Raw genomic sequence first — 19,128 nt, 5'->3', positions numbered from 1 at the left:
AGGCATACAGAACGATGGAATAGAATAGAGAGAGCCTAAAAATAATCCCTTGGATATATGGTCAATTGATTTTCAACAAGGATGCCAAGACCATTCAAAGGGGGAAAGAATGATCTTTTCAGTAAATAGTGCTTGGAAAACTGAACATCCACATACAAAAGAATGAAGTTGAACTCTTTCTTACACTATATAAAAAAATTAACTCAAAATGGACCAAAGACCTAAAAGTAAAACTATAAAACTCTTAGAAGAAAACAGGGAAAAAAACTTTGTGTCATTGGACTTGGCAATGATTTTTTGGATATGACATCAAAAGCATAGGTAACAAAAGAGAAAAAACAGGGCAAAATCTTTGTGCCATTTGGCAATGATTTTTTGGATATGATACCAAAAAGCAGAAGGAATCATATGTACAAAATTTAGAGGAGAGAAAGAATATGCAGGTTGGAAAATAGTGAGACTAGCTTGGCTGGAAAAGAATTTGCACTATAAACAAGAAGGAAACCTGGAGTGGTAAGGGAGCATCAGATTTATAGAATCTTAAATAATTGAAGATTTTGAGTTTAACAAGTTTGGGCAGAATAGCATAGTTGTTAGGACCACAGATTCTGGAGCCAAACAGAACTGAGTCAAATCCCAGCTCTATAACTTACTATCTGTGTGACCTTAGGCAAACAGCTTAACCTGAGCCTCAGTTTCTTGATCCTATGAAGATGATAATAATAAGGATAATGAGGTGGTTGTACAGTTCCTGTTAAAAGGTCTGGCACATAGTAAGTGCTCAATACAGCCTATCTCTTCTTATTAGTACTCAAAAGGTAATGGGAAGCCATTCTAACTTTTTACACAGGAGAAAAAAAGGTGAAAATAATGTTGTTTTTAAAAAAAGCTACTTTAGCCTCCAACTAATAAAAATAAATGAAAAAAAATAAAATAAAAGACTTAACGAGTGAAAACACTTGTTAAGATACATGTATACAAAAAGAAAAAAAAAGCTACTTTGGTGTTGATTATGGAAGTCAGATTAAACTAGCAGAGGTAGGAAATCTATTAGAATATAATTAGAATATTATTACAGTAATCTAGACCCAAGGGACAGAAGAAAGTAGCAATGGGAACAGAGAAGATATTGTCAAGGAAGAATTAATAGGATTAGATGCTTAATAGGATACAGTAGAAAAATAAGGAAGAACTGAAGATGAACCTAGGGCTCTGAATCTTAAAACTGGGAGACTATTTTGATGCCATTATGGAAAATGAGGGAAATTAGGAAAGGAAGTTTAAGAAGTTAATCAGTCTTTTAAAACAATGGAATCACATCTTCAACAAAATGTAATTGTTAGTATAGTTCTTCCATTTAACATTTATTTAGATGCTTTTGTATAGTGAGAAGCTCAAAGTATTTTGTAATTCACGCAATTCACAAGTAAAGAGCAAGTTTTCCCAGAAGTAGGACAGAATTTTGCTTATTGTTTCTCCCTTTGAAAGTTGGAGCATTCCCCAACATCAACTATTTTAGGATTGTTAGCAAAAGTGGGTTGACACTTCTATTATTTATATCTTGCCTATTTCTAAAATGGATATGAGATAGTTTATAATAAAATAAGATTGTTAAAATAAGGATAAAAGGTCAAAAGCTATGCAACTGTCAAGGGCAAAGAGTAGTATATGGTAAAAACCTAGGTTAAGGAGATTTGCTGCACTTGAGCACTGAAGTTGGTTTTCAGTCCCTTAGTATCTAAAAAGAAAATAGTAAGTCACCCACTTTTGCTCTCTGAAGGAGAGTATGCCTGAGAGATTTTAGTTACCCAATGGCACATTGCTCAATGAATTCTTGTTGAAAGAATGAAATAATCTGCAAACTAAGATTAAAATAAGTTTCTCTAAAACAAGTTAAGCTATTCCCTTAGAGAAGTAAGAGAGTAGGTACTTTGCAGGTTCCAAGGGAAACTCAAAACCAAATCACAGAAATCTAATGTCATTGCTTTGTTGTTGTTCAGTCTCTTAAGTCACGTCCAACTCTTTGTGACCCCATGGGCTACAGCATACCAGGCTTGTCTGTCCTCTACTATCTCCTGGAATTGCTCAAATTCATGTCCATCGAGTCAGTGGTGCGATCTAACCATCTCATCCCTCTGCCACCCCCTTCTATTTTTGCCTTCCATCTTTCCCAGCATCAGGGTCTTTTCCAATGAGTCAGCTCTTCGCATCAGGTGGCCAAATTACCGGAGCTTCAGCTTCAGCATCGTCCTTCCAATGAATATTCAGGGCTGATTTCCTTTAGGACTGACAGGTTTGCAATACACATATATATATATCAAATTATTACATTATAGACCTTATGCTTACATAACGTTATATGTCAATTATATCTCAGCTGGAAAAAAAAAGAAAATTAACTTCTCACTTGATGTTCTCAAGCTCTCTAATGCTCAGAAAACAACTAACAACTAGAGTCAAGGAGAAATTGTCCATTAACTGCCTAGTAGGAAAAGGGTAACTTAAACCATACCCTTACTTAAATGTTGACCCAGAACCTAATATTAACTTGGGGCTGTGTGCTTATTTTAAAATAAATGCAAGTATAATCAAATCAGTTTGTAGGAAATACAAGAAACAAAAGAGTATATGAAACACTGTTACATGGAAGCAGAATCAAAATGTGGGGCTTTTCACAAGACAAATGGCCTGGTTTCTTCAATAAGTAAGTGGCATGGAACAAAATCAGGAGAGGAAGGCTCTTTTAAATAAAAGTGACCTAAAAGATCATGGCTGGAACATGTTTGAATCAGTGAAAAGGGCATTTTTTTGAGAATCAGGAAAATTTAACATGGACTGGTTATTCAATAAAATTAAAGAATAACTCTGTTAGATGTGATGATGGCATTGTGCTTATGTGAAATAAAACGTCCTCAGATTCATACAGAGTATTTAAGGTTAAAAAGATATCAGAGATCTACTTTAAAGCAACCTCCTACCCCCAAAATAAAAGGGGATAGTTGAAAAATGATGTACAAAATGTAATCAATAGTTAAAGCTGGATACTGAATACATGGAGGTTCTTTTTTGTGTGTTTTTAAATTTCCATTAAACAACTTTTAATGTAGTGTGCCAGGCACCACACATATATTAAATCTTTTCATCCTCACAATAATCTTATAATGTAGCTACTATTAGTTCCCCCATTTTACTAAAAAACAAAATGAAATTATATAATTGCCTTTGTTAGTGTCAGAGTGAAAGTTCAAAATGTAATGAGGCAAGAAACACACATTTCTGTTTTGTACCTAAAAGGTTAAGTTTAATAGCTAAAAAGAAGTCATGGTTAAAGAATACATGTAAAGAAATATGCAAGTTAAGATATTTATCAGACCATTAAACTGCTGAAAATAAGCCTTAATTTTCCACTCAGTCAGCACCCAGATTGAAAGTTAATGTTGTTTCTATTTTCCCATTTCATTCATTTTCTACTTGTGCTTCATTTTATTTTAGTTTTAATTTTTGTTTTATAATTTTATTTAAATTTTAAAAGTTTTAATTTATTTTTACTGAAGTATAATTGACCTACAATGCTATGTTAGTTCCAGGTGTACAACACAGCGATTCAATATTTCCGTATATTACAAAAATGACCACCACTTGTGTTTCATTTTAAATGTTTATAATATATATTCTGCCACTATAGAAGTAAGTTGCTTTACAGTATATATTACCAACCAGTTAAATTAGTCCTGATTTTCAAGCTTCATAATCAGATAGAAACATATAATCAATTTTTAAATATTTGGTCTAATTTAGAGGAAGAAAAAAAATTACACAAATAAACTAGAGGTCACTTTAACTACTAGCTTTATGTTCTTTCATTAAGAATGTCTTAAATGGCTACATACTCACAAAGACAAACAGCAAAAGAATATCTTATTCATTAAAAAAGTAAAAGATTCCTTTAAACCATACTTTATTGCTAGTGGATGATAAGTGGGGCCTAGGGAAGCCATGGCAAGGGAGAGAGAGGGAGAGGAAGCAGGAGCTGGAGAAATAAAACCTAGGGTTTCAGGACAGTTTGGGTTTTGTGCCACTGGAACTTGGTGAAAGTAGCTGTGAAAGAATTCAGTAATTTGGGGCTAAGTCTTGGCTTGATATTTGTTAATGCTGAACATCTTTGGTTTCTGACCTTGCAAGTTTCTTGTAGGATGAAATGAGCTCACAGATGGGACCTATTATATTGCTAAGTGAATAATAAGTGCTTAATAACAGTTAAGCTCCCCTACTTGAACAAAAGTTTGCTTGTAGTTGGGTGAAAAAAAAAATCCACCACTCCTGAAGGAATGGTGATTTAATCTTTTGAATTCTGTGGCTAAGCCTTGGAAAAATCAAAGATTTAGTTCTGTATTAGGCTTTTACTATTAAACACACACACATACAACATAAGACAGATAGAATGTGTCCCTGAACTCAGATCACTGAGAAGGGAACACATAAAGATCATTAAATGTGTCAAAATATTTCTTCATCTGGGATTAAGAAAACCATGATAAACTATGACTATTATGAATTTGAAAATTAATTTCCATATATAGCATTCATCGTCTTTGAGATCCCTTGAAGAAGCTAGATTCAAGGTCAAAGGGTATGCAGTATTTCAGGAAACTATCAATTTATTAAAATAGTTAATAACCCAAATAAATAGAGGTCTCCTTAGTTGTTTTGGATTTTGGTGTTTTTGCTTTTTTTAAAGAAACCATTCCTGGCATTAAAAATTTAATTACTTGTGACCTCACTTAGAATTATTTGACCATAGGTATTTTTAAAAGAAAAACAAAATTTACTTTTTTTTAATGAACAGCTGCCAGTTTTTCAAAACTTCCTACCTGTTTGATTTGATGGAGGCTGACTGACAGAAGCATGACTGGGAGAAGATGGCGCAAACTGAAATTTAAAAGATGAAAGTCAAGTTTTCTTTAATGTTTCTGATTATTTCTAACCATTAAGTCAATATTGAATGGCCTAAAGTATTTCTTGAGTGCCTGATGCATGCTATCAACAGCACTAATTAAATTTAAAGTTTTTAAAAATAAAAAGTCCAATTGAATCTTGTCTGAAAATTATACTAATTGAAAATCTCTATATATCATAACAGAACAAAATAACCATTAACATAAATACAGGGCAGAAGAACATCAATAGAACATTTTATCTCTAGCTTTCCCTTCTCGAGGCTCAAAGATCTTAAAATCACTTCATTTTTCCTTGCCAGTTTTAGCGCATTATCAAAACTTAGTGATAGGCATTACCCAGAAAAAATTGAAATGGTCATTAAATCAGTAACTAATTTAATAAGCATGAGCTTCCCTGGTGGCTCAGTGGTGAAGAATCCACCTGCAATGCAGGAGACACAGATTTGATCCCTGAGTCGGGAAGATCCCTTGCAGAAGGAAATGACAACCCACTCCAGTATTCTTAAAGCCTGCCAGGCTCCTCTGTCCATGGGATTCTCCAGGCAAGAATACTGGAATGGGTTTCCATGCCCTCCTCCAGGGGATCTTCCCAACCCAGGGGTTGAACCCACATCTGCTTCATCTCCTGCTTTGCAGGCAATTCTTTACCTGCTAAGCCACCAGTCAGACATGACTTAGCAACTAAACAACAACAACAACAATTTAATAAGCATACTAAAGAAACAGACAAAATAACTCCAAACATCTTGGAATCTAGCTGGGGAAACTGAACTTTGATAATAAAGAATGACTAAGGGCAATCACGCTCAAGGAATTCTGCACATTTTACTCTTGCTTGGTCGGATACTTGTTGTCTAGGCAAGGGGTCTCCAACCGATAGTGGTCTGTAGCCTTTTAGGAAGTGGGCTGCGCAGCAGGAGGTGTGTGAGTGAAGCTTCATCTTCTACTCCCCATCTGTTGCATTACAGCCTGAACCATTCACACCCCACTCCATCACCCCCACCCATGTCCATGGAAAAATTGTCTTCCACAAAATCTGTCCCTGGTACCAAAAAGTTTGGAGACTGCTGGAATTGGCCCTTTGTCTTTTGCAGGACTATTTTCTCCTTTTTGGTCTTTTCTCAAAGCTTATGAAGAACCATACAAAAGGGAGATGAAAGAATAGAGAGATGTAAAGCTGTGTGAAAATAAGGCTTGAGAATTATGTTTAGAATTCATTTATCCACTCTATCTGTAGCCTGATTGGCTCTTGAAATGCTAGATGATGCTAGATAATGAATATAACATATTTTACATTCACATTATATCTTAAGATCACATTGAATTGTGCATTTAAACATGTTTAATGAGCACCTACCTTATGCGAAAGCCCTGTGCTAGGCCCTGAGGATCCAAAGATAAATACGACATTTTCCTGACTTTGAGAAATTCAAAGTCCAGGTTGGGAGAACTAGGCCACAGGTAAGTGCCAGGACAAGTTAGGCTTCGTAGGAGTTCAAAGGACAAAGAAAATAATTCTGCCTAGGGTGTTGGAGCTGGCGTCACAGAAGAGAGCAGGAATTCATTAGATAGAGAAGAGAAAGGAGGCCATTTCTGGGAGTGGAAAGAGATGCTCAGGCAGAGAGGCATGTTTGGGGAACAGAGAGGCTCAGGGTGGCTGAAACTTGGCATATGGTAGGGCATGAGGGAGAAATTTGGTTGAAACCAGGTTGTTGCTTTTGGACTTTAGCCTTTGAGCCCAATAGGAAACCTAAAGAATAGGTCTGAGCTCTTAAACCTCAAGGGTATTTTAGACAAGAAGATCATATCTGTTTTAGAAAGGCAACCGTAGCAGTGAGTGCAGAACAAATCGAGGGTGGAGGGAAGAGGGACTAGAAGCAGGGTCATGGACCAGGCAAAAGATGACAAGGGTTTGACCGAAACAGGGAGGGATAAAGATAAGGAGGCAGATTGGAGAAATGATAAGAAAGTAAAAGGAACTAAAGACTGGCCTGAGGATTCCAGCTGAAACTATAGATAGATAGTGGCCAAGAAAGGCAGTAAGAGGAGCTGGTTGCTGGTGGGGTGGGGGAAAAGAATGAGTGCTCAGAAAATGTGTGTTGGATAAACAAGTGTTCTTTTGAAGCAAATAGTCTGAATTTTTATTAGGTTTTAAAATTTATCATATGATTTTAAAGGAGATTTGTTCAATCAGTTGTGTCCAACTCTTTGCGACCCCATGGACTGCAGCATGCCAGGCTTCCCTGTCCATCGCCAACTCCCAGAGCTTGCTCAAACTCATATCTATTGACTTGAGGATGCCATCCACCCATCTCATCTTCTGTCACCCCCTTCTCCTCCTGCCCTACCTCACCAATTATATTTTGCTTAAGATAGTTCTGAAATCAGTTTTTTTCTTATTATTTTCTAGAAGGTGGAGGAAACAGCCAAGGTTCAATGACATTGACACATCATCAACCGAAGTTCATAACTTATATTAGAGTTCACTCTCAGTGTTACACATCATGGGTTCAGATAAATGTAAGGCAACACAAATCCATCATTACAACATCATACATACTAAGCAGATTCACAACCTATTAATCCTGATCTTTAATTTTTTTCAACAGAAATTAACTCACTTTTTCTCATTATGAAACAATCAATACATGCTCAGTATAAAACATAATTAATAAGGAAAAAAGCATCACCCACTATCCAGAAATGACCATAGTAAATATTTCAGTGTTTATTTTTCCAGTTTGAGTTTTTTTGTTTTTTCTAATAACACATGCCAGCTCTGCATCTGGAGCACCTGAGCTCTTAGCTCCCGGTCCAGATTCTATCAAAATGTCTACTGTTCATTAAATTCTGTGCAAGTGCAGTTTAGAAGGTGACCACTGCTGCTGCTGCTGCTAAGTCACTTCAGTCATGTCCAACTCTGTGCAACCCCATAGACGGCAGCCCACCAGGCTCCCCCATCCCTGGGATTCTCCAGGCAAGAACACTGGAGTGGGGTGCCATTTCCTTCTCCAATGCATGAAAGTGAAAAAGTGAAAGTGAAGTCGCTCAGTCGTGTCTGACTCTTAGCGACCCCATGGACTGCAGCCTACCAGGCTCCTCCATCCATGGGATTTTCCGGGCAAGAATACTGGAGTGGGGTGCCATCGCCTTCTCCCAAGGTGACCACTATACACCCTCAAATGCATACATGTTAGTCAAAGCATATACCAACTTTGATGCTGAGTGGGATATTTTGAACACTGAAATGGCCATCAGGACTAAAGATGTGGTTGAAGTCATCATCATCAACAATTTGACCATCTACAGCAAAGAACAGAGGCATAATATTACTTTTGCCTATCAGAGAAGGACCGAAAAGGGACTTGCGTCAGCAGTGAAGTCAGACTTGTCCAGCCACCTGGAGAAGGTGATTTAGGGCCTTCTGAAAACACCTGCTCAGTACAAGGATTCCAAGCTGAATGGCTGCTCTGTGAAGGGGCTGGTGACTGATGAAAACTCTCATTGAAATCACCTCCTCAAGGACCAACCAGGAGCTACAGCAAATAAAAAGTCTACAAGGAAATGTACAAGACTGATCTGGAGAATGACATTATTTCTGATACATCTGGCAACTTCTGCAAGCTGACTGTTGCCCTTGAAAAGGGTAGAAGAGCAGAGGATGGCTCTATCATTGACTATGAACTGACTGGCCCAAGATAACTGAGATCTCTATAATACTGGAATGAGGAGGAAAGGAACTGATGTCGCCAAGTAGATCAGCATCAAGTGTCACCTCCAGGAAGTATTTGAAAGGTTATAGTTAAGAGCTATAGCCCTTACAATCAAGAAGGAGGTCAAAGGAAAATGCTTTCCTGAATCTGGTCCGGTGTATTTAGAACAAGAAGCCTCGGTATTTTGCTGACTGACTGTACAACTCCACGAAGGGCAAGGGAACTCATGATAAGGTCCTAAGTAGAACCATGGTATCCTGCAGTGAAGGAAGGGGACACATTAAAAACTGGGTCTGAATTTAAGGGAAAGTGCTGTGGGGCCCTGTACTACAACATTCAGGAGGACAGCAAGAGTGACTGCCAGGAAGTGTTGCCTTGCCTGGGTTGTAGGGGTGACGCCTGACATGGCACAAGTGTCCAGAAGTGGGCCGTCTGTGCTTCCAACTGACAGTTCTACAAAATCAGTTTGCTATTAACAATCCCCTTGTGCCCATCCCTGTGAGGATGACATTAGCACTGCCTTTTCCCCCACCCTGCCTAAGCACTCCTGGTTTTCCAAGCAAGTCTCTCTTTTTAGCTAAGAAATGAACATTCAAAGGAGTCAGAAGTAAAATCTAGATATAAAACACTTTGTTTGCCTCTTTTGTACTGCATGGTAAACAGAAGCAAAACAAAACCATGGCTGATTCATGTCAATGTATGACAAAACCCACTTCAATATTGTAAAGTAATTAGCCTCCAACTAATAAAAATAAATGAGAAAAAAAAAAGTTACAGAGAAAAAAAAAAAACAAAACCCAAATATATTCCAAGTACCTTTCCATGTTAAAATTTATCTGCAACACCATTTTTAAAGGCTTCCCATGTTAAAATTCACCTGCAACACCATTATTATAGAAGTACCATAATAAGAAGCACCTATTTATGTGCCAGACGTATCTTAGATCACTCGATTCTTACAACTCCATGATATAGATATTATTATTGTTCCACTGTCCCCATTTTTTATTGGCCGCACTCTGTGGCTTGTAGGATCTTAGTTCCCTGACCAGGGATTGAACCTATGCCCCCTACAGAGGAAGCACAGAGTTCTATCCACTGGACTGTCAGGGAATTCCCTATTGTCACCATTTTAAATTTAGAAAACTGAAGGCCAGAGAAGTTAAGCAACTTGCCTAGTAATACAGCTAATAATTGCTAGAACTGGGACTGAAACACAGATAAGAAAGGTCATTTATTTAATCTATTCCCTGTTGCAGGACATTCATACTGTTGCCACATATAAATAATGCTGTGATAACAACCTTTAAGCTAATCTTTACATGTATCCTTAATGAATTCTTTAGGATAAATTCATAGAATTGGAATTTCTGGATCACAAGGCTGTTGATACCCATTGCTGAACTACCCTCCAGAAAGCTCATACAAATTCACTTTCCAGCAGTGTTATGAAAATCTTGATTTCCTTGTACTTCTCCAACATTAGATATTACTACTAATTTTTAAAAAAATTGTATGCCCAGGATTTCCTTGGTGGTCCAGTGGTTGAGAATCTACCTTGCAATGCAGGGGGACATGGGTTCAATCCCTGGTTGGAGAACTAAGATCCCACATGCCTCTTTGGAGCCTGCATGCCACAATTAGAGAGTCTGTGCATTTTTCCATGGACTGTGATGAGCGATCCCTGATGCAACCAAATAAAAGTTTTTTTTAAAACTGTATGCCAACTCTTAAGGGATATTATAAAAATTAATCTATTTTCCAAAGCAAGTAGAAAACACTGTGATTTATCCAATAAAGAGTTTTGGATATTCTCTCCCAATGTGCCCCACTATTAGCATTAATCATTGAGAAGTTGTGCAGTAACACACACCAAATCTTAAAAAAAATAGTTTTACCTTTAAAAAGTTCTCATATTTATTTCCACACACATACATATCTTTAAACAAGCAGAATTTTAACAAGTTTAATTCATGCTACTGATGCTCATATCATCATCATTCAAATGCCCAGAAAGTTCACAATATAGAAGGTACAACACTAGGTTTATAAGGTTTACAATCTAATTGAAAAGACATGATTGCTTGAACTTAAATATATAATATATTCTATGTACAAGATGGTGCTTAATCTAAATTATAAATGATTGCTATTGAAAACAAAACAAAAGAAGAGAATTGCATGGTGTGGCAAACTCTTCTAATTATGAAAGACTTCCTGGAAGTGATTATTTTTAACTGATATCTAAAGGTGTACATCAAAGCTATATATTGTCACCTTGCTTATTTAACTTACATGCAGGGTACATCATGTGAAATGCCAGGCTGGATGAAACACAAGCTAGAATCAAGATTGCCGGGAGAAATATCAATAACCTCAGATATGCAGATGACACCATCCTTATGGCAAAAAGCAAAGAGGAACTAAAGAGCCTCTTGATGAAAGTGAAAGAGGAGAGTGAAAAAGCTGGCTTAAAGCTCAACATTCAGAAAACTAAGATCATGGCATCTGGTCCCATCACTTCATGGGAAATAGATGAGGAAGCAAAGGAAACAGTGTCAGACTGTATTTTCTGGGGCTCCAAAATCACTGCAGATGGTGACTGCAGCCATGAAATTAAAAGATGCTTGCTCCTTGAAAGGAAAGTTATGACAAACCTGTGAAGTGAAAGTCGCTCAGTTGTGTCTGACTCTTTGTGACCCCATGAGCTATACAGTCCATGGAATTCTCTAGGCAAAATACTGAAGTGGGTAGCCTTTCCCTTCTCCAGGGGATCTTTCCAACCCAGGGACTGAACCCAGGTTTCCCGCATTGCAGGCAAATTCTTTACCAGCCAAGCCACCAGGGAAGCCCAAGAATACTGGAGTGGGTAACCTATCCCTTCTCCAGGGGATCTTCCCGACCCGGGAATTGAACTGGGGTCTCCTGCATTGCAGGCAGATTCTTTACCAACTGAGCTATCAGGGAAGCCCATGACAAACCTAGACAGCATATTAAAAAGCAGAGACATTACTTTGCTGACAAAGGTCCATCTAGTTAAAGCTATGGTTTTTCCAGTAGTCATGTATGGATGTGAGAGTTGGACCATAAAGAAAGCTGAGTGCTGAAGAATGGATGCTTTTGAACTGTGGTGTTGGAGAAGATTCTTGAGAGTCCCTTGGACTGCAAGGAGATCAAACCAGTCAGTCCTAAAGGAAATCAGTCCTGAATATGCATTGAAAGCACTGATGCTGAAGCTCCAATACTTTGGCCACCTGATGTGAAGAACTGACTCATTTGAAAAGACCCTGATGCTGGGAAAGATCGAAGGCAGGAGGAGAAGGGGACAACAGAGGATGAGAAGGTTGGATGGCATCACTGACTCAACGGACATGAGTTTGAGCAAGCTCCGGGGGTTGGTGATGGACAGGGAAGCCTGGCGTGCTGCAGTCCATGGGGTTGCAAAGAGTTGGACATGACTGAACTGAACTGAAAAGACAGGAAGGAATCGGTTTAGCTTCAGGCAAAGGCTCAGAATTTCCTAATGGGAAAAACTTTATCCAGAAAATCCTGAGAAGACTGCCTGACTGAAATTGATGACATCAATAAGGATATAGTGTGAAATGTCTGTGGAAGGTAGGGTTTGAAACTGAGCTGAGCTAGATAATTATAAGCCACAATAAAACTTTTAAATTGAACAAAATATGGATCATATATTGGACTTGGTTGGTCTTTTAGTAATAACTTGGAAAATTAATTGTAGAAAAGGCATTTAGAAGAGAATTCTCCCAAAGGTTAAGTACTATAGGTAGTATATGCAAGGGAGTTGCTTCAGGTAATTTTTCTATAAGAAACTAAGTTTTAAAATGAAATAGTCTCCTGAGATGTCAATAAACGTCACTGGTATCTTTCGTGTATTAGTAAATTTCCCATTGTGTCATTCTCTCACACTTTAGGGGGGAAAAGTCCTTGGGAGGAAGCAAGTGTACCAGCACCAGGAATGGTGTTACAGGGCCGGGAGGGTAGGAGTGGGAGCGGGGGCCTGGGAGGGTGCTGGGTGAAGCTGACTCCCAAGTGTTATCTCTAGTGAAGGAATTAAGACAGGAGGAAACATCATGTTTAGTTCCATTTAAGAGAAACAGAAAACTAATATTGTAAAGACATTAAATTTTAAAAATGCTTAACTTTCCTAGGTTTGCTAATTTTAACTTATTTCTTACTAGAGTTACTAGAGATAAAGCACTTAGAAAATTCTGAACAAGGGTTATATGCTCTGTTTATGAATGCCTCTGCCTAGTTCCCCAAACAATTTAAAACGGGTTATGAAGATACTGAACATGAACTGAATGTAGGCTAGAAGAACAGAGCATAAAGCAGAATAAGGAATGTATTACACACTCACAACCACGTGGGCCATAAATTAGATTTAGAGTTCATAGTTGCCAATGTGTAGAGCAGAACCAAATCAGGTAAAGAAATGTTGGTAGCCATCAAATTAAAGCAGACAAATTGCTCAAGTAAAGTCCAACTGTTCCCGACAGGAAGATGAAAAACTTTTCCTGCTTCTGCTGGAGTAGGAGGAGGTGGAGATGGAGAAGACAGAGCTGCACCAAGTTCAACAGTTTCCAGGAAGAGAATTCCTAGTGGAAGAGTTGGAAACAGGCATCCCAACCTCAGAGGTTTCAGGGGATACAGCAAAGGGGTAATTTGTGGGAAGACATAGTCTCCATAAGCAGAAGAGGACCTCCATTACTGCTCATCAGAAGTGGGGTGGAGTGTGACTTCCCTGGTGGTCCAGTGTTTAAGACTCCATGCTCCCAATGCAGGGGGCACAGGTTTGATCCCTGATTAGGGAACTAAGATCCTGCAAGCTGTGTAGTGTGGCCAAGAAAAGAAAAAGTGGGGTGTGGTGGAGTGATATCCTAACAGTGGTGAAGAAAAATTTGAGCTTAATTAAGAAAATAATTGTGAGATAGCAGATTTTACAAGATTTGTACATATACATCTCTATTTGTGTGTTAAATGGCACCCATAATTCTTTATAGCTCACAGCTTCCCTTATAGCTCAGTCAGTAAAGAATCTGCCTGCAATGCGGGAGACCTGGGTTCGATTCCTGGGTTGGGAAGATCCCCTGGAGAAGGAAATGGCAACCCAGTTCAATATTCTTGCCTGGAGAATCCCATGGACAGAGGAGCCTGGCAGGCTACAGTACATCGGGTCGCAAGAGTCAGACACGACTTAGCAACTAGAGAGAGAGATAATTATAAATGCCCTCAATCACCACATATTTTTCTAAAACACTGCTCTGCCTACATTTTAATACATTAAAATCAGTGCCAGTTAAATTTTTCTAATTGTGGTAAAATACACATAAAATTTACCATCTTACATTTACCATTTTTAATTGTACTGTTCAGTACAATTAGTACTGTTAAATAAGTACATTTGTGTTGTTATGTAACCAATCTCTAGAATCCTTTTCATCTTGCAAACACGAAACTCTATAGACCCATGAAAGAACACCGCCCTCAAGCCTCTGGCAAACACTATTCCAATCTCTGTCTCTAGGAATTTGAATACTTTAGATTCCTGCAGCACCAAATTTAGGGACAGTCTAGTATGAGACTTGATCCTTAAACTTAAGTTTCATGCATTCAGTAACACTTTTTAAGTACAGTTGACCCTTGAACAACATGGGTTTGAACTGCACACGTCGATTTATACATGGATTTTTTTTCAATAAATATACAGCTGGCCCTGAGGGTTCCCACCCATGGGTTCAAACAACCACAAATTGCAAACATTACACAACCTGTGGCTGGTTGAATCTGAGCATTCAAACCCTTGGATATGGAGGGCAGGCTATGGGACTGGAACATATTCAGATTTTGGTATTATCTGCATCATGGAATCAACCTCCCCTCCCCATGGATAGCAAAGTACCATTATATTTTCAAAACAATATTTGTATTAGGAATGATTTTTCTATTTTGCAATGTGACATATTAGCTAGAAATGAAAATATCTCTATTGTTGATGCTCTGTGAAAAACATTCAAATAGTATAGAAATACATAAGGCAGAAGTAAAAATTTTCCCACAATTCCATGCTCCAGAGATAACTACTAATAATAGATTGATATATAGCCTTCTTGACATCTGTAAATATATAGAAGATCATGTTATACATGTGATTCTGAACCCTGGGTTTAAATAGTAGGTACAAAGGCGAGTGAGGCTGCTCAGAATGGTAGAGTGGAAAGAAGGAAGAAACCTGGGCCTCTGATGACATCACTGAGCCACTGAAGTAACCAACCCTGGAACCTCCTTTCACAAAACTTCTTGTTATTTGATATAATAAAGGTCCCTTATTGTTTAAGTCACTTCTAGTTGAATTTTGTTGCTTTTGCCCAAAGCATTCTAATTATAATTTCATTCTCCTAGATAATTCAGCCTATCTATAGTGAAGGCAAATATATATCTCCATAAATCTTATAATGAGGTAATACTTGGAATAAAATAAAAGCATATGCATAATGCTGTTACAGCAAGCTAAACCAATAAGCCTTGAAATTCTCATCATCAAATAAGTTAAAATGACTTCAGTTCTGCCAAACCCAATCCATTGTACAAGATGGTTTATTTTAAATATGCATGATATTAAGGTGAACCTTATGGGAATTAAGAGCCTAGAAATCCTAAGGAAAATTATGCATTTAAAAAGTGCCAGGTACCTAGTTTCTCTACATAGGTACTATTACTAATAAAAAAACATATTTAATGAGCATTTAGCAGTATTCTTGCCTTTAGAATTCCACGGATAGAGGAGCGTGGTGGGCTACAGTCCATGGGGTGGCAAAGAGTTGGACAACTTTCACTTTTAGTAGGTATCATTGCTGTGCCAAGTGTTTTACACTGATTGATATAATCACAACAAACTTATGAGGCAGATGCTATTATATTCCCATTTTACAGATGAGGAAATTAAGGTGCAGAAAGGATAATCTGTCCCCAGATAATTAAGTTCATGTGTATAGCGCCATTTATAGGTCCTTGCCTCTCAGTCATATTTTAACCCAATCCATTCTGGCTTCTTCTACCCTTTTCTCCACTGCACTTTCTTTCAAATAAAAGTTCATGATAAGCTCCATTTTGGTAACTCAAAAGACACCTTTCAGTCTTTATCATGTTTAACCACTTTTGTTTTCTGTGGTTTTTCATGGTACTACTCTCTCTTGAGTCTACTCCCATCTCTCTGACCATTCCATCATAGTCTTATTTGGTGGAGCCTTTCTGAGATTGTCAAAAAAGCAAGAGAATTCCAGAAAAACATCTATTTCTGCTTTATTGACTATGCCAAAACCTTTGACTGTGGATGACAACAAACTGTGGAAAATAAGAGATGGGAATACCAGACCACCTGACCTAACTCTTGAGAAATCTGTATGCAGATCAGGAAGCAACAGTTAGAACTGGACATGGGACAACAGACTGGTTCCAAATCAGGAAAGAAGTATGTCAAGGCTGTATATTGTCATCCTGCTTATTTAAATTATATACAGAGTACATCATGAGAAATGCTGGGCTGGAAGAAGCACAAGCTGGAATCAAGATTGCCAGGAGAAATACCAATAACCTCAGATATGCAGATGACACCACCCTTATGGCAGACAGTGAAGAGGAACTAAAAAGCCTCTTGATGAAAGTGAAAGAGGAGAGTGAAAAAGCTGGCTTAAAGCTCAACATTCAGAACACTAAGATCATGGCATCCGGTCCCATCACTTCATGGCAAATAGATGGGGAGACAGTGGAAACAGGGACAGACTCTATTTTGGGGGGTTCCAAAATCATTGCAGATGGTGATTGCAGCCATGAAATTAAAAGATGCTTACTCCTTGGAAGGAAAGTTATGACCAACCTAGACAGCATATTAAAGAGCAGAGACATTCCTTTGCCAACAAAGGTCCATCTAGTCAAAGCTATGGTTTTTCCAGTAGTCATGTATGGATGTGAGAGTTGGACTATAAAGAAAGCTGAGTGCCGAAGAATTGATGCTTTTGAATTGTGGTGTTGGAAAAGACTCTTGAGAACCCCTTGGACTGCAAGGAGATCCAACCAGTCCATCCTAAAGGAAATCAGTCCTGAATATTCATTGGAAGGACTGATGCTGAAGCTGAAACTCCAATACTTTGGCCCCCTGATGCAAAGAACTGACTCCCTGATGCTGGGAAAGATTGAAGGTGGGAGAAGGGGACGACAGAGAAGAGGTAGTAGGATGGCATCACCGACTCGATGGACATGAGTTTGAGTAAAAACTCCAGGAGTTGGTGATGGACAGGAACGCCTGGTGTGCTGTAGTCCATGGGGTCGCAAAGAGTCACACTGAGCGACTGAACTGAACTGAAATGAGCTGAACTTTCTGAGATTGATTTTTAAAGCTTTTTCCTATTCCTCTTCTTCTCTTATACTCTGTCTGCAGGTCATTTCATTCATTCCCATAGCTTCAAATAATGATTTATTAATGATCCTAAATGTATCTCTGGCCCAGATCTCTATCCCAAGCTTCAAACTTGTATATATAACATTTCCACTTGAAGGTATCAGAGAACCTCATACTTAACAAGTCCAAAACTAAACTCATCTTCCCTTCTAAATCTACTCTTCTGCCAATGTTCCATTTCTCCTTGGTACCACTATCCCATCAGTTGCCCAAGTCAGAGAGCTAGTAATCATCTCTGCCTCCATTGTGTCCCACTCTCCGTCGAATTTATCACCAACTGATCCTACTTTTCAAATATCTCATGGATCTTCCCACTGTCATCACATTTGTCCAAGTTACTATCAGCTGTTTGCCAGAGTTACTACAGTTGCCCATCTGATCTTCTTGCATCTACTTTTGTCCTCTTCCAATCTACTTGCTACTCTGAAGCCAGGGTAATCTTTTAAAAGTCCAAATTTATTCACAGACTTAGATTGGTCTGTGATTTGGTCAATTACAGACTTAGAATTCTTCAGTGAGTTTCCATTGAAAATAGGATAAAGTGGAAAATCTTTCCTTTTTTTTTCTGGCTGTACTGCATAGCTTATGGGACCTTAGTTTCCCTAACCAGGATTTGATTTCAGGCCCTGGCGGTGAAATCCTAACCACTGGACTGCGAGGCAATTCCCAAAGTGCAAAATCTTTAAAATGACTTTTAAGGCCCTACAAGATTTTTCACAAGTTTACATCTCCAACGTCATTTCTCACCATTTCATCTTTACTTTCACTCTAGCTAGAATGGATAGAGGAAGAAAGCTTTGTTTAAAGAACAGTTCTAATTTTCCCTCAATATACTATTATTGCATTTGTGGTAATAATGTTGAATATCATTTTATAAAAAGGAAAGTGCTCAGTTTTAAGATTAGAAAGCAATATTTTAAAATAGAATTCAAGCTATAGCATTTCATTAAAATGTTCTATAGCTTCTATCATATTAAATTATATAAGAGAAATATATGAAGAACTGTAATCAACAAAGCAGATAATCTAAATGAAATGGACAAATTTCTTTTTTTTTTGAAATGGACAAATTTCTAAAAACACACAAATTACCAAACTAACTCAAGAGGAAGTATAAAATCTCAACAGACCTGTTAACAAGTAAAGAGAGAGAATCTGTTTCCAAAACTTCCCAACAAAAAAAGTCTACAGCCAGATGGCTTCACTGGTGAATTCTATCAAACATTTAAAGAATCAACACCAATCTTAATAAAACTCTGCCAAAAATATAAGAGGAGGAACATTCCCTAACACCTTCTATAATATCAGCATTACCCCAATACCAAAGTCAGCAAAGATATTACAAGAAAAATATGGACCAATATCCCTTATGACTGTAAATGGAAAAATTCTCAACAAAATAATAGCAAACCAAATCCCATAGTACATTAAAAGGATTATACACCAAGACCAAGTGGGATCTATCCTAGGAATTCAAAGGTGGTTCAACAAAAGAAAGCCAAAGTAGTAAATCATATTAACAGAAAGGAGAGGAAAAAACAACATGATCATCTGAATAGATGCAGAAAAAGCCTCTGAAACAATTCAACATCCTTTGATGATAGGGAAAAAAAAAAGACTCAGCAAGCAGGAGTAGAAAGGAATTTCCCTAACATGAAAAAGGGAAAAAAAAAAAAAGGGCATTTACCCAAACCTTCAGCTAATATCATACTCAATGATGAAAGACTGAAAACTTTCCACTTATGATCAGGAATAAGACAAGGATGTGTGCTGTTTGAGCCAAGAGAGAAGTGGTGGTTGAATAACATTGTGAATTCACCAAATGCCCATGAATTGTAACTTTAAAATAACTATGTGCTATATGAATTTCACCTCAACAAAATGATTCCTAGAGTGAAACATTTATTCACTTTGGCTTACTGAGGTACGAGCATATTTCCTATGTTTACAGGATAATTAGTAGATGAGTTATCGTTTA

At 37.8% G+C, this 19,128-nt stretch overlaps 1 protein-coding gene and 1 pseudogene across 1 annotated transcript in view; one reads left to right on the top strand and one right to left on the bottom strand.

The window, feature by feature from the left end:
• The window catches only part of LOC122690658 (PABIR family member 1-like), a 33,251-nt gene that overhangs the window by 3,589 nt on the left and 10,534 nt on the right, over nucleotides 1–19,128 (bottom strand). The window contains exon 5 of the mRNA XM_043897545.1: nucleotides 4,872–4,929. Coding sequence (XP_043753480.1) covers nucleotides 4,872–4,929 — 58 coding nt within the window. The remainder of the gene's footprint in view (nucleotides 1–4,871; nucleotides 4,930–19,128) is intronic.
• Nucleotides 7,761–9,074, top strand: LOC122689366 (annotated as a pseudogene).

This window comes from Cervus elaphus, chromosome X (assembly GCF_910594005.1).
Source record: "Cervus elaphus chromosome X, mCerEla1.1, whole genome shotgun sequence".
Taxonomy (NCBI): Eukaryota; Metazoa; Chordata; class Mammalia; order Artiodactyla; family Cervidae; genus Cervus; species Cervus elaphus.
This window is presented reverse-complemented; position numbering and strand designations above follow the sequence as displayed.